Here is a 15,110-nt window from a genome sequence, read left to right as displayed (position 1 = left end):
AGACACTGTTATCAGCTGAGACTCTGATAAACAAATCCCCACCCTCAGTTTTATTAAGAAAGGCTGCTTTGTTGTATGAGTCCTTTGAACTTCAAGAGAGACAAAGCATCCTCATATGTTTATGTAAGGAATGTTTGGTTATGGCACTATTTCAAATTTTACATTAGAAATTAAAAAATATATATTTATGTAATGGATTTGATAAATATACTCTACCAATTCAAAAGTTTGGGGTGGATAAGTGTTTTATTTTATGGTGGTTTTGAAAGAAGTCTCTTATGCTCACCTATAGGCTGCGTTATATTTGATAGCTACAATAAAACAGTAGTGCTGTGAAACGTATGGTTTAAAATAACTTTTTTCTACTTTAATTCGTTTTAAAATGCAATTTATTCCTGTGATGGCAAAGCTGAATTTTTAGCAGCCATTTTTCAGTGTCACATGAATCATGATCCCTCTACAATGCTGATGTGATGCTCAATTAACATTTATCAATATTAAAAACAGTTGTGCTACTTAATAATGTCATGCTCAAGACTCTGATGGATAAAAAGTTCAAAAGATCAGCATTTATTGGAAAAATAATTGAAATGTAAAAGTCTTTCCTGACACTTTTGATCAGTGAATAAAAGGATTCATTTCTTTTAATTTATAAACTAATTCATTTATAGTATAGATTGAGTTGAACAATATACATAATCACACGTTTCATTATTCTAAAATAATTGTTTGGGAAACAATGGGATAATTCAGACAGCACAACACTACCTTCTGATGGACATAAAAGATGCATGTAAGTTCTTTCCGCCTGAATAAGCAACACATTCTCATATGAAAGCTGTTGGAATAAATTAAGAGTATTTTATCATTAAATAGAAATGTAATCAGCTAAGTCAGACCCTTGGATATCTTTTAATCACTACAATGACATTTCAAAATCAGTAAGTTATATTCATGGTGGTTATGATAATGATGAAATGCACTTTGTGTTTTAAAGGTTTTATCTTTTTATCTATTTCACAATAGGTCATAATACAAAAAATAACTCCAGTGCTATTTCACTCACTGGAGTTTTTCTTATAAATGGTTAAAGGTTTAACGTCCTTGGAACAAAAGTTAGCGGGCGGAACTATGGTTTATTTCCATGCTTCAGGAGATAATTTACCGTGTTACACATTCAAAGCGGAAGTTGTTGGTACTGCGCAGTGGATGAATGGGATCGCTGTACATCATATTGCGCTTGTCTAGTGTACATAGAGACGCACAACGCTGCCTGTAATACACACAATGAAGCGACCGGAAAGGATTTATTCATCTCAGCTTTGCCTTAATGCACAACATTGAGTGTAATTTATTAAACTACATTAGTTGTTACCGTAAATTCACATATACTGAAATTGATATCTGATTTTATTTTCATTTGGGAAGCTGCAAACCATCTCTAATTTGTTTTTTTTCGCCAGCTGTAGTCTTGGTTGTTATGATGCATTCACATGGGCTGTCTTCATGATCACCGGTTTCATCGCCCTTTCTCCGTCAGTCTTGATTTCTGCATCAGCAGGTCATCATGAGAATGAGGCTGAAGCTGAAGACTGTGTTTGTCATGTACTTCATGGTGTCACTGCTAGGACTCATCTATGCGCTGATGCAGTTGGGTAAGACTGGAATCACTATCATCATCATTACTTTGTTCATTCGGCCTTGAATCAGCCATTGTTAACCATGACAGTGAATCTTCTCTGCAGGTCAGCGCTGTGACTGCAGGGATCATGGCATGTCTCAAGACCAGCAGATCTCTCATCTGCGAACGGAGCTTCAGAAGCTGCAGGAGCACATAAAAACATCAGAGCTGAAGAAGACTGATGTGCCCAAAATTTATGTGATAACACCCACATATGCAAGGTATGTAGGCAGCTGTTTCAAGATTACAAGTATGCAGCAATGTCATTCATTCCTGTCAACTAGTTTTACTGAAGGACATATAAAAGTTGGCAAGGCATCACTAGAACAGTGTTTAAGTTTTGGGACTGTTAAGGCGTCTTTACACAGGCGAGTTACGGCTGGTCTGTGCCTGCTCAAAATTCAGTGTAAAGACGCAATGCCGGATAAAAGCAAGACTAAATGATGCCTGCTCTGACCCACCTCAACCCTTAGTATTATACCGTTCATATACTGTTTATTCCGTTATTGCTGTGTAAAATGCACCTAACTACCACTTCAGAAGCACTTCTGTGCCACTTTTGCAGTGTAAATTTGGGACTACTATTTGAAATGCTACATCAGAGACGTCCTAAACTAAACGTAAAGAATCGTTTTGAAACCGATTTTTTGCAACCTACTGTTAAAAAGAGCCAATTATGGAAATGAGTCAGTGCTCATGTTCCACTGCTCATAATTTTCATAGCAAAAGTGCATTCTGTGTGAACAGCCCCTAAACTTTGCAGTATGCAAATACTGTATACAGCTACATGGTGAACATTCTTAGGGAGCGTTCACACAGAACACGTTTTTGCATTCTTTTCCATTTTATTTCTATGTAAACATGCGCTAGACTGACGTGTTTGACCATTGTCGCTTTTGTGTCTCGTGTTTCTTTCAACACCTCGCTGATGACACGCATTCAAAAAACTTTGTGTGCAAGTTAAAAGAAGTTCAACTTTTTAAAAAACGTCTCTAGAACTTTCTGTTTTTACTTCACTACCCTGCATCTCACATTCTTGCAATCCACTGCACTGATTTTTCATTGTTCTTTATGTAAACATGCGCGAGATTGTTTGCCGTGTCTTGCGCATGACATGGCATTCTACAAAAGGCGGTGCTCAAGTTAAAAGAAGTTCAACTTTTAAAAAGTGCATCTCTAGACCTTGTGCTTTTTTCCATTCCACTTCCCTGCATCTCGCTTTTTTAAACGCAAAAATGCGTTCTGAATGGCCCTTCATGCATTAAAGGGATAGTTCACTTTGAAGTTAAATTTTGGTATGTTTTAGCTTACCTCAAGGGCATCCAAGATGTAGGTGTCTTTTTTTCCGCAGTAGTTTCAATTTTGATATTTTTAGGTCAAACCGTTCTTGTCTGTCAGTCATATAATGCAGGTCTATGGTCACTGTCTCAAAGAGCATGCACAGAGTCCAAATTAAACAATTCCCCATCGTCCAAATTAAACAATTCCCCATCGTAAGTACACATTGATGGCCTAAGACACGAAACGAGCGGTTTGTGTGAGAAAACTAACAGTATTTATATTGTTTTTACCTCTTATACACAGCCACGTCCAAGTGATCTGAGGGCGCTCGCGCATCCTAGTGTGTGACGTGTGCGCAGACTGGTGCATAGATATATACACTAGATTTTGCTTTAAAGACATTCGTTCCAATGAACTGCCGTAGCCAAGGCGACATCTAGTGTATATATCTATGCACCAGTCTGCGCACACGTCACACACTAGGATGCGCGAGCGCCCTCAGATCACTTGGACGTGGCTGTGTATAAGAGGTAAAAACGATATAAATACTGTTCGTTTTCTCACACAAACCGCTCGTTTCGTGTCTTAGGCCATCAATGTGTACTTACGATGGGGAATCGTTTAATTTGGACTTTGTGCATGCTCTTTGAGACAGTGACCGTAGACCTGCATTATACGACTGACAGACAAGAACGGTTTGACCTAAAATATCAAAATTGAAACTACTGCGGAAAAAAAGACACCTACATCTTGGATGCCCTTGAGGTAAGCTAAAACATACCAAAATTTAATTTCAAAGTGAACTATACCTTTAAAGCAGGGATAGGCAACTCCGGTCCTGGAGGGCCACTGTCCTGCAGAGTTTAGCTCCAACTCTAATTAAACACACCTGAACAAGGCAATCAATGTTTTCAGGATTACTAGATAGATACAGGCAGGTGAGTTTTTATCAGGGCTGAAGCTAAACTCTGCAGGACAGTGGCCCTCCAGGACCGAAGTTGCCTATCCCTGCTTTAAAGGGATAGTTCCCCCAAAAATGTACATTTTGTCATTACTTATCCTCAAGTTGTTCCAAACCTGTATGAGTTTCTTTCTTCTGTTGAACACAAAATAATATATTTTAAAGAATGTTGGTAACCAGACAGTTGACGGCACCTAATGATTTCCATAGTAGGAAAAAAAATATTTTGTGTTCAACAGAAGAAAGAAACTCATACTGGTTTGGAACAACTTGAGGGTGAGTAAATAACACAATTTTGGGGTGAGCTATGCCTTTAAAATATCTCCAGAATGAAGTTTGCATGTTTTGTGGATAAGAGTAAAAAAATAATTTGAGGAAAGTGTCACCCTAAACTGCACAGAATTTAATCTCTCTCTTTCTCCCTCTTCATCCTCTCTCCAGACTGGTGCAGAAAGCTGAGCTCACTCGTTTGTCTCTCACCTTCCTCCATGTTCCTCAGCTCCACTGGATCGTGGTGGAGGACGCTCCCCAGCCAACTCCGCTCGTCACAGACTTCCTGGCTGCATCTGGCCTGACCTACACCCACTTGCACAAGCTGACCCCCAGGGACAGGAAGCTCCAGGAAGGGGATCCCAGCTGGCTGAAGCCTCGGGGAGCTGAGCAGAGGAACGAGGGTTTACGCTGGCTCAGAGAGATGGGTGCTGCTGCTGAGGGAAAGGAAGCGGCTGCCCTCGAGGAGGCTGTGGTGTACTTTGCTGATGATGACAACACGTACAGCCTGCAGCTTTTTGAAGAGGTGAGGTGTTTTAATGGTTAAATACACACTACCGTTAAACAGTTTGGGGTCGGCAACATTTTTCAATGTTTTTGAAAGTCTGTTGTGCTCACCAAGGCTGCATTTTTTTGATCAAAAAGTACAGTGATATTGTGAAATATTATTACAATTTAAAATAACTTTTCTATTTTCATATTTTAAAATGTAATTTATTCATTTTCAGCATCATTACGCCAGTCTTCATTGTCACATGATTCTTCAGAAATCATTCTAATATGCTGATTTGATGCTCAAGAAACATTTCTTATTATTATCAATGTTGAAAACAGTGATTCATATTTTTTTGGAAACTAATACATTTTTTTTAAGGATTCTTTGGTTAACAAAGTTCAAAAGACAAATGTATTTGAAATAGAAATCTTTGGTACTATACGGTTATCCGGACCACACCTGACCACAACCGCTCTTGGTTGGTCGTAACCCCAGTGACGGGTAGGTTTAGGGGCGGGGTTGGGGTAGGTCATCACATGTGGTCCAGATAACCAAATCTTTTGTAACATAATAAAGATATTTAATGCATCTGTACTGAATAAAAGTATTAATTTCTTTTAAAAAGATCTTACTGATCGGGTTTCTCAAATTTTGTAGGAATATCTAAACTATTTCTACTATGATTTTCTTTATAATGTTTAAAAAAAATTTTTTTAACAAACAAATAAATAAATAATGAACAATTTTTTTTATCACTACATAGTTCCTGTACTTCCATGTGTTATTTAAAAGATCGTAATGACGTTTTAATTAATTATATTATTCTTATATGTAGAAAATGGTACTCATAAAGTTTTTACTGGTAGATTTAGATGCAAAACTTCTCCAGATGTGAAAGTTTGTTCCAGATTGTATTGTAATGGTTTGGAGAATTTCAATGAAACTGAACTTGGGATCATCTCAAGTAATTTAATGGGTGTTTACAGGTTAAACCTCCAGGTGGAGCTGTGCTTCAGGTGTAAAAAGGTGTAACAGATGTTTTCTTTTGGAGTCTCAATTACACCAACCCTTCTCAAAACCATGTTGGGTCTGTACATAGTCTTTGCCTATGGACACAAGGCCTCCTGATTTGTTTTTTGTGTGTCTATATCATACTTCTTTTCCATTCACACTCTCCCTCCTATCATCCCCAGATGCGGTACACATACCGTGTCTCTGTGTGGCCCGTGGGTCTGGTGGGCGGGATGAAATTTGAGCGGCCCGTGGTGGAGGATGGGAAGGTTGTGCGTTTCCACACTGGCTGGCGCCCCAATCGCCCTTTCCCCATGGACATGGCTGGTTTTGCAGTGTCCCTGAGGTTGGTAATGACCAATCCCGAAGCACGGTTTGACGGTGACGCTCAGATGGGCTTCCTGGAAAGTAGTTTCCTTCAACACCTGGTTACTATGGACGACCTTGAACCCAAAGCAGACTTGTGCTCCAAGGTATATCCTTTATTCTGCACCTAGAGTTTGGAGATTAACCAGCATTGCTGCATATGAGCTTATTTTTTGGCTTTTTTTTTTTTTTTGAGGATTCTGTTTATTAGCTATTACACATTTGTAAATGAAAATAAATTTGTATGTGCTTTTGTCATTTTTATTATTTTTTTCATTTCTGAATAGTATACATTTATTTGTATTTCTGTTTTAGTTTTAGTTCAGTAATTTTATCACTTATTTTACTTAGCTGCCAAGGACACATTTCTAATTTTCATGTAGTTTACATTTTTCATATAATATTTAGATTTCATTTTATTTCAATCAACAAAAAATAAAGTATTGGCTCCCTTTCAATTCATGAGTTCCTCACAGGAAGTTGAATAACATAGTGCAACAGTTAGATTCCGGATATGTTTTTAAATAGTTCTAGTATATTTAGTAACTACATCATGGTCAGTCATGTGACATGCACAAACCTAAATGAGATTCGAGAGCAGAAGGGAAGAAATCCACTTTTGTTGGAATCAGGGTTGTACATTTGTAAATAAATTAAGAATTATTTCTGAATCCCATGACCTGCTTTTCTGAGTTGTTATTCAGGGATTTACACTTTTTCCAATTCAAATTTCTGTGTGGAGAATACATTTTAAATTCCAGCTCATATTAAAAGTGAGCCAATTCTTAAAATCAGAATTTTTCCCAACCCCTTTTGGAATGGGTCAACTATTCCTTTACGTACTATTGAAATGATTTTCCTCTTGCTCAGGTGCTGGTGTGGCACACCCGAACTGAGAAGCCAAAGATGAAGAGGGAAGACGCTTTGCAGAAGCAAGGGTTGGGTTCAGATCCGGATGTGGAGGTGTGAGCACCACCTCCTCAGAACATGCCTGAACTTTACCAAACATCCACGCTTCCATTGTGCCAAACAGATTCTCTTATTTAAATGGCAAGAGGTGAATTGTAATGTACTGAAGACACTGCTGTAAGTGTGATTTCTGGGCCGCACACCAAAGACATGAGGTGATGAGTGCAGGGGAATGCAGGGACACAAAGAATCCTGCAGCTTAAAAGGAAAAGGATTGTTATAATTCATCATGCACCCCATAAACCATCCTAATCACCTGTTCACTTGAACAATATTTAAAGGGAATTGTACATATGGTATCAATCATTAAGGTGATGAGCTTGTATTTATAGATTAGAAGTGTGAGGTTTGCTTGAAAAATATTTATTATAATATGAACTCATTATGTCTATGCTGTCTATGTCTCTGTCTCTTTAGGTGTACTTGTCTTATGTCTTGATAATAAATACTTTTTTCACTGAAAAGTGAATTATGCCATTAATAATCTCTTGAATCACAATGGTGTGATTATCTTTAATCCAGTGGCATGTTGTGTACGTGGCAATAGTAAAGCTTCAGGTGACATGGTGTAAAGTACAGATGATGTCACTTGACCCTGTGAAACAACGAAGAGTGAAAACAGTTAAAGAATGTGATAACATTTCGAGTTGCTATGCACATCATCATACTGGTGGCGATATAAAAACTAGATTGAAGCAGATAAATTCAGTTTCTGAACAGTTTGTCATTCCATGTGCTGGGAAAGTTTTCTGTTTTGTGCTTTAGAGGTCTACCTGTTTTACTGAATCCAAATGTAAGAATGTAAATATGTCAATCAAGATGTGAAAAATTCTGAATTAAAGTATTGATTCCCTTCCAATTCATGAGTTGGTCACTTCACAGGAAGTTGAATATACAGTAGTACAACAGTTTGGTCCCTTTCACTTTCTGTGTAGGGGAATTGATTTTTAACGATAACTAATAAACTATTAAAGACAGTACTACCCTAAGCTACAAGGTTGTTCATCTATTGTATATGCTTTTGTTGAAGTAATCAGCCTGCATTATTTCATCTTATTTTAAATATTCATGTTTAACAGCAGAAAACTTCTTTACTGCAAAGAAATCTCCACAATCAAAGAGTCGCAACAAGCAAACTGAACTCCCATGAAGCACAGCAAATTATATAATAGTCTCCCTACATTCTTAAACTATCTAAATATTTGTATATACGCACATTTTGCAATATTTATTTCCAAATACTTTTTAGTGATTTGTTCCAGAATTTTCTTTTGTTATGCTGGTTGAGAGTCTCTTCACATCCTGATAGCAATCACAAAGTTAAGTGGTCTAAATGTGTTTATATGTATTTATACCATGGTCTGGGTGAATACTCGATTCTGATTGGCTGCAGGGTGTCCATTAAAAAGTGATAATGTAGGCTACACCTAAATAAACCGTCAGGCGTAACCAAGGAAACCAAGTTATTGTTTGTAACTTGTAACTTTAGAAAACTAATTAAAATATAAACTAATGTTTTAAAAATGTGTTATTTGGCAAGTGACCATGGTATAAGCGGGTTAATGCCCTTCGAGGTGTCCATTGTCAGGTTAACACAATTTTGTTGTGCTCCGCTGCGCGTCGGACGGTTCAAGCCTCGCCGTCGTCCATTAATACCTGATAATGGACACCTCGTCGGGCATTAACCCGCTTATACCATGGTCACTTACGAAAGAAAGAAATATTTAATCAATTAATAATACTTTAATGTGTTTTAGAGTAAAAATCGTGAGGGTCGAGCGCACTATTTAATATCTCCCGTATACAGGCGTTGCCAAGCAACGTGGCCACAGCGACCCGACCGCAGCAGTTGATCAGTGAGTTTGAGCCAGCGCAATCATTTAGAACTGTCATCAGGCAAATTGATGGGACGCCTTTCCTAGGTGTACATTATCACTTTTTAATGGACACCCTGCAGCCAATCAGAATCGAGTATTCACCCAGACCATGGTATAATTCTTGATAACAGACCGCTGCAAAGTATAACAGACCGTTGCCATGAAAAACAGCGCGTTGCTATGGACGCGGAACGGACTATTTTCTTTGGCGGAAGCAATACAATCGTTTTTAAATCAATAAACTCCTTTTTAAATCAATAATTCGTGTCAAATTATTTATTTATTTTGTAGGTAGCCATGTAATAAGCGGATAGAGAGGTGGTCGTTATAGCGAATAACAACCCCTTCAGGCTGATTCAAGACCCCTCCGCTTCGCGTCGGGGTCCTGTTCAGCCTGTCGGGGTTGTTATTCGCTATAACGACCGCCTCTCTATACATTATCCCTTACACATTCGGTCTGTAGGACCATGAAATGTTTGTCCAATCATTGAATTCGGTCTAAATGCAAAGATGCAATGTCCTACCTCCCTGTCAATATATGTATTAAAATTGCCTACCCAACCTTTAATCAAAGTTCGTAATGTTATGATTCACCTCATAGCTAATTTGGTTCATGGCTTATTACTCTTGAATGAAGACTCTTTGTCAAGCCATCATTCAAAGTTTATCTTGACTTAATGTAAGTTAATCTACCTCAAATTTCACTTCTGCATTCTGTTTGTGACTAGCAGTAGCAAACAGAATTAATTTGCTACTCAATTCATTTCTGAATGGTGAACAACCCTGATGTAAAAGCCCCTTGAAGCATCACGTGTTAGCTTGATGTTTAAACACCACCTGTTATGTCACGACTCTCGCTGTAAACAAAAGAAGATATTTTTCTCAGGCATTTATCTCAGATGTTTTTGAAACAAATTCATCCTAAACTTTTTATGAGTTTGCTGTCAGTCTTTCAGCAGCTTTATCATTATTTATGAATAATGTTTCCACGTGAGCCTCAGAAACCAGAAGGATTGAATAAGCAGGCAGTAAACTCCCTCTATACAATGATTCAACAGTACTACAGCAACATGTGCTCTCTTAACCAAACACTCAAGTGAAATCACATCTGTGAAACAGCTGTTTCTCTATATATCCTCGGGGGTCATTACCACCGGGCAATGACGTTAACTCTTCTTCAGTTTTCTGTCTGTAAGCACAAGGAGAGATGATTCTTCAAATGACTACTTTTAAAGAACACAATGAGATCCAAAGACAGATTTAGACATCACTCCGACGTACAATTACATGTGAATACCCAAGTCTACATGCACTTTCTTAAGTATTACCTTGTACGAGTCACTTAGTCTTAAATGCCACACCTAATGTTTCCAGGCATATATTCATTCTCTTTCCATCACAGTTACTTTTGTATTTTGAGCTCCCTTGGTCCTATTTTACTCTATTTATTTCAACATAATTTTTTGAGGGAAAAACATGTAAATAAGCAAGAACATTTGGGAATATGTGTAATGAGTGTGTTCTTAGTGGATTAGTATTCCTTTTGGAAGTGAAAATCCCTGACCGTGCATCATGTTCCCACCCAGTGAATAATCCCCAAAAACACTTTTAAGAGTCCTGCTCAGGTGAGTCAGTACCTCTGATAATGGTTCTTGGCAACACTTACGCTTACAACTTTACAACTTATGCAGTAAAAGTTTGATACTGTTTGTGTATTTAGGTCTTAAATGGCTGATACTTATTTTGTAGTTTTTGTAGGCTGCTTCCCTTCTTCAGTTAATTAAATGAAACAGAGAGAGAGAGAGAGAGAGAGAGAGAGAGAGAGAGAGAGAGAGAGAGAGAGAGAGAGAGAGAGAGAGAGAGAGAGAGAGAGGGAGGGAGGAATTAAAGTGCTTGAATGACGACAGGTTCAGACAGTGTGACGATTGTGTGTGTCAGATTAAGGTGAGTTGGGCCCAGAACACAAAGAGCGAGTGAGAGAAGAGTCACGCGAACACAGCCAGCAGGTAAGTCGTTCAAACTTGAATGCGCTTGTGTTATGTATATTTTTACTGCTGTTAATCAGTTTTTTCTGTCATTTTATGTATGTTTCTTTTTCTTTAAAAGTATGAATGGGTTAAGCTTATTGTCAAGCAACCTTGAGCTTGGGATAGGGTAAATGATAGTTTGAAGAAATTTTATGTATAGGAAAATACAGCTTTTTCTTTTTTTTATATATGTGTAAACTATAATTTATAATACCAAATTATATACTCTGACATGGTTAACTCTGAACGCTGAAGTTAGTCAGTTCCCTTTCTTCTAAAAAGAGAAAGCTTTTAGTAAAAACAGCTTGACTTATATGTAAATAAGCCACCTTCAAATCAGCATTGAGAATATGAGAAAATAGCACCATTTCCAAAGAGTTGAAGTCTTCAGCACGGCCTGTAAATATTTGCTTGATTTATATATCAAGTATTACATTATATCTAACTGTTAGTGCCCATTTTTGACATACTGTATGTAAGTTAAAGGCTTTACTGAAAGTTTTCTGGTCAAATATTAATAGCTCTGTATCTCAGTCCATTTCTTTTGTATAGGCCTATATGAATAATATAAAAACATGCAATAATGACTCTGTTTAAATCTCTGTGCAGTATGATATATTTGTGAGTGATATTGAGTCATCTGTCTTGGCACCATCTGCAGTTCCAGCACAACCAACTGGAGTCAAAGTCAATGACAGACTTGAGCTCATCTTATCAAAAAGTCATAAAGCAGAGAGTAGTCTGTTGGTTTAGGAGACACACTGTCCCTAAATAGGAACTTACTGATACGCTGTATACACACAGAATGAACTTTGAACAGTGTGTCTATGATGACATGACTGATAAACACACATTACAGTGGGATGGAGGGGAAAGATAAACCTCAGGCCATGTAGACTTCATTTGGGCAGTATCCTCGAGGAAGCCTGCTGCTCTTCTTCCTCTTCTTCTTTTGTTTTATTATGTAAGGAATGTTGTGGAACAATTTAATGTAAATTCTCCATGACAAATATTTGTCTGATCTCTTTCCAACATTTTCAACAGATGACCACGTCAAAGTCACATGTTTCCTTCTTCCTTCCTTCCTCTTTAGATTGCAAAGACTGGATTACCATCTCTCAAGACCATGACTATCGGCAAGAGCTCCAAAAAGAACAAGGCCCCTCGTTCTCCTCCTTTCCTGGACAAGGCTAATGGATTCTATGGGCGCTTGGATGAGATGTTTGGAGACGATGTACAGATGGCGGGAGAACCCACACCCACAGAAGAGCAGATAGGAGCCTTGAACAGGAGCAGCCTAGACAATGAGACAGTTCCGGGCGGGATAGAAGAGGATGACCATGTGGTTGATTTCAACCAGGGTATGATGGATGATGATGGGACCACTTTACTGAAGAGAAAGCCCAGCAGACTAAGTCGCCGCTGGAGCAGGATGAGCTCCAGGAAGGCAAAATATGACAAATTTACATCAGACAAACAACTGGGTAATGAGACCAACAAATCCACCTCTGTAGATCTAAACCCAGAGGTGCCACCAGCAACCCAAACCCTGGAAAACAGCGGAGAACCAGAATCAACAATGGTCCATTTCTCCATGAGGGAACACGCTGATGACCAGATTCTAATATCAGGAAAGAAAGAAGGAGACGGGGAAATGGAAGACACAAGAAAAGAGAAGACAGAAGGCAAATTGAAAGGAGAGGCAATGGAAATTGTAAAGAGGAACACTCTCAAGAATTATCGCAAGGTACGATTTAGCTGTATTGGGAACTTGCTCTTAATAAAGAACCGGTACTGAATGACGTTCGGGACGGGTAACGGGTTCATTTCGTTAGCGGTCCTCACATTCATTCTTCGATGCGGACGGAATACCGTAATAAATACCCTGACAGAGTTCTTGTTCGGCGGCGCCGCGACACCGCTACGGTTCTTTTTAGTGAATAAAAACCACGATAAAAACAAACGCGCAACCAGCGTAGGCTAAATCGAACAAATGACTCTAATGAGTCGGTTCTTATTGAATCAAACACAACAAGGGTTAAAGTTATGGTTAATGATTGGCTGTGCATAACAACGTGTAGGCCTAGATAAATATATAAATCATGGGTTTGCTCACTATTTTATAAATATTAAAACAAATATGTTTCCATATTTTTGTGTGTTTGTTAGCCTATTGTTGTTAGACCCCAGTTAAGGCCACGTGCATTTTCGTCACTTGAGTTGAGTAGGCAGGGTCATGGTTATTCTGAAACCATCTGGTTTGGAGAGTGAAAATGTTTTGGAGAGGCATCTGGGCTAAAGTTCCTTTTTCTGAATTGTGCTGAAATAAGCAGTCTGATCACCCCATAAATGTTTATATTTGCTGCAATAGCCTATAGCCTGGTTATGGTCCACCCTAGCACTAATAGCTTCATGTATATCCGTCCCCCACCCCGTTTTATTAGGCTTAGTCAGTTTCTTGATCCATCTGTTGACTTACGTCACTATCCGTTTTCTGTTTGCACCTGGTCCGAGGAAAGAAGCAAGCAATACAGGAACAAAAACTCTTTTCAGTCAAATGCAAGGTGACCTTGTTTGGAGGAATGTCTGCAAATAACCAAACAACCCTGTCACTTCACCTACATTCCATGTATTTTAGTTTAGCCAATAAGGGCACATTCTTTCTTTCAGAGCAATGACCCTGCAGTGAACAAACTTCTAAGATGCATGTTCATATTATATAAAGGATATTGTTTTCTGAGATAAATTGACTTTATTATTTATTTCACTTTTAGGCCGTGGACAGAGCTTTCCGTCGAGGATGGGAGACTTTCGTTGCCAATCTGTACAGTGTGACACTGACACCTATATCGTCAACCTCTTCTTCATCGACACCATCAGATAAAACTGAATTGAACAGGAATCGTGTTTTAGCAGAATTCATTTGAACAGAGTGACTTGTATATATTTTAAAATTAATGAGTAATTTCATTTATTAATTGAAAAGTGCTCAAATATTTAATATGCATTGTTGTTCTTTGCATAAAACTGATCATATGTAACCTGACACGAGAGGTCAATATTTGAACTTTTTATCAGTGTATGAATTTGTTATCACAGCACTAACTAATGAGGCATGTACCTGATCTTTGTTCCCTTGTTAGGAAACATGATGCATACTATTATTATCCATGGAAAGTTGTGTGTGTGTGTGTGTGTGTGTGTGTGTGTGTGTGTGTGTGTGTGTGTGTGTGTGTGTGTGTGTGTGTGTGTGGATGCAATAATGTTTTTGAGCTGTGAACAGAAGCAGAGTTCCTGTACTTCGGCCATGAAAATGTATTCTTCAAGGCTATGTAACAAAGGATTAACTCTTAAAACTAATCTGGGAGCTCAAAGATTAAAAAAAGAAAGCCATCAACAGGTACAACATCACTGGCAGTGAAGTATATAAATAACTGAGCTAAGAGATGGAGTTTGTGTTCTGTATGTATTTATATTCTGTATCTTACTTACAGAACCCACAGTTTCCTAATGTCACATAGGCCAAAGTGAAATTAGTTTTTGTTGTTGTTGTTGTTGTTGTTGTTGTTGTAATATCTTGTTTTATTTGCATTGTGACATGAAATCAATGCTAATAAAAAAGTAAAAGTGAAAAAAAATTCAACATGTGTTACTTGATTCTGTACAAAAGTATTGTTTTGAAAAGAGTAATATTATGCTATTCTATGGCAAAAGAGTCAAGAAAGAAATGTTTAACATTGTGGTTGGTATGGTTCATTCATCACACTAGAAATGGAAGGTCAAATTGGATATGCCATCAGCCATATCACCCTGTAGCCCAAGACTGGTTGCCCACTGAAGCTAAGCAGAGTCGAGCCTGGTCAGTACCTGGATGGGAGACTCCTGGGAAAACTAGGTTGCTGTTGGAAGAGGTGTTAGTGAGGCCAGCAGGGGGGTGCTCACCCTGTGGTCTGTGTGGGTCCTAATGCTCCAGTAAAGTGATGGGGACACTATACTGTAACAAGCACCATCCTTCGGATGAGATATTAAACCGAGGCCCTGACTCTCTGTGGTCATTAAAAATCCCAAATTTGCCCATTGGCCTCTGTCCATCATGGCCTCCGTCCTAATCATCCCCATATATAATTATTGGCGTCATCACTTTGTCTCCTCTCCACCAGTAAGCTGGTAT

At 38.4% G+C, this 15,110-nt stretch overlaps 2 protein-coding genes across 3 annotated transcripts; both read left to right on the top strand.

The window, feature by feature from the left end:
* Positions 1 to 1,163: 1,163 nt before the first annotated feature.
* Positions 1,164 to 8,023, top strand: b3gat3 (beta-1,3-glucuronyltransferase 3 (glucuronosyltransferase I)). Of its 2 annotated transcripts, none has more exons than XM_081358950.1 (6): positions 1,164 to 1,346; positions 1,470 to 1,655; positions 1,746 to 1,902; positions 4,365 to 4,719; positions 5,883 to 6,173; positions 6,937 to 8,022. In XM_081358950.1, exons 2-6 carry the CDS (start codon positions 1,568 to 1,570, stop codon positions 7,033 to 7,035), a joined length of 990 nt encoding a protein of 329 aa, XP_081215076.1. In that variant the 5' UTR covers positions 1,164 to 1,346; positions 1,470 to 1,567; the 3' UTR covers positions 7,036 to 8,022. The 2 variants fall into 2 exon arrangements, with proteins under 2 accessions (XP_081215076.1, XP_081215075.1); XM_081358949.1 differs by having other exon boundaries at positions 1,167 to 1,346; positions 1,464 to 1,655; positions 6,937 to 8,023.
* Positions 8,024 to 10,827: 2,804 nt separating this feature from the next.
* LOC308682944 (uncharacterized protein) lies at positions 10,828 to 14,569 on the top strand. Its single transcript, XM_081352968.1, has 3 exons — positions 10,828 to 10,918; positions 12,033 to 12,686; positions 13,714 to 14,569. The coding sequence occupies exons 2-3, from the start codon at positions 12,066 to 12,068 to the stop codon at positions 13,864 to 13,866; spliced, it is 774 nt and encodes a 257-aa protein (XP_081209094.1). The 5' UTR covers positions 10,828 to 10,918; positions 12,033 to 12,065; the 3' UTR covers positions 13,867 to 14,569.
* Positions 14,570 to 15,110: the final 541 nt, after the last annotated feature.

This window comes from Scardinius erythrophthalmus (assembly GCF_964197995.2).
Source record: "Scardinius erythrophthalmus genome assembly, chromosome: 2".
NCBI lineage: Eukaryota > Metazoa > Chordata > Actinopteri > Cypriniformes > Leuciscidae > Scardinius > Scardinius erythrophthalmus.
Note: the sequence above shows the minus strand (reverse complement) of the source record. Positions and strands in the feature narration are given on the sequence as shown.

Coding starts and splice junctions, on each gene's coding strand:
- b3gat3 (XM_081358949.1), top strand. CDS start 1,568: ATGAGAATGAGGCTGAAGCTGAAGACTGTGTTTGTCATGTACTTCATG. Junction 1,903..4,364: donor ATAACACCCACATATGCAAG/GTATGTAGGCAG, acceptor TCCTCTCTCCAG/ACTGGTGCAGAAAGCTGAGC. Junction 4,720..5,882: donor GCCTGCAGCTTTTTGAAGAG/GTGAGGTGTTTT, acceptor TATCATCCCCAG/ATGCGGTACACATACCGTGT.
- LOC308682944 (XM_081352968.1), top strand. CDS start 12,066: ATGACTATCGGCAAGAGCTCCAAAAAGAACAAGGCCCCTCGTTCTCCT. Junction 12,687..13,713: donor CTCTCAAGAATTATCGCAAG/GTACGATTTAGC, acceptor TTTCACTTTTAG/GCCGTGGACAGAGCTTTCCG.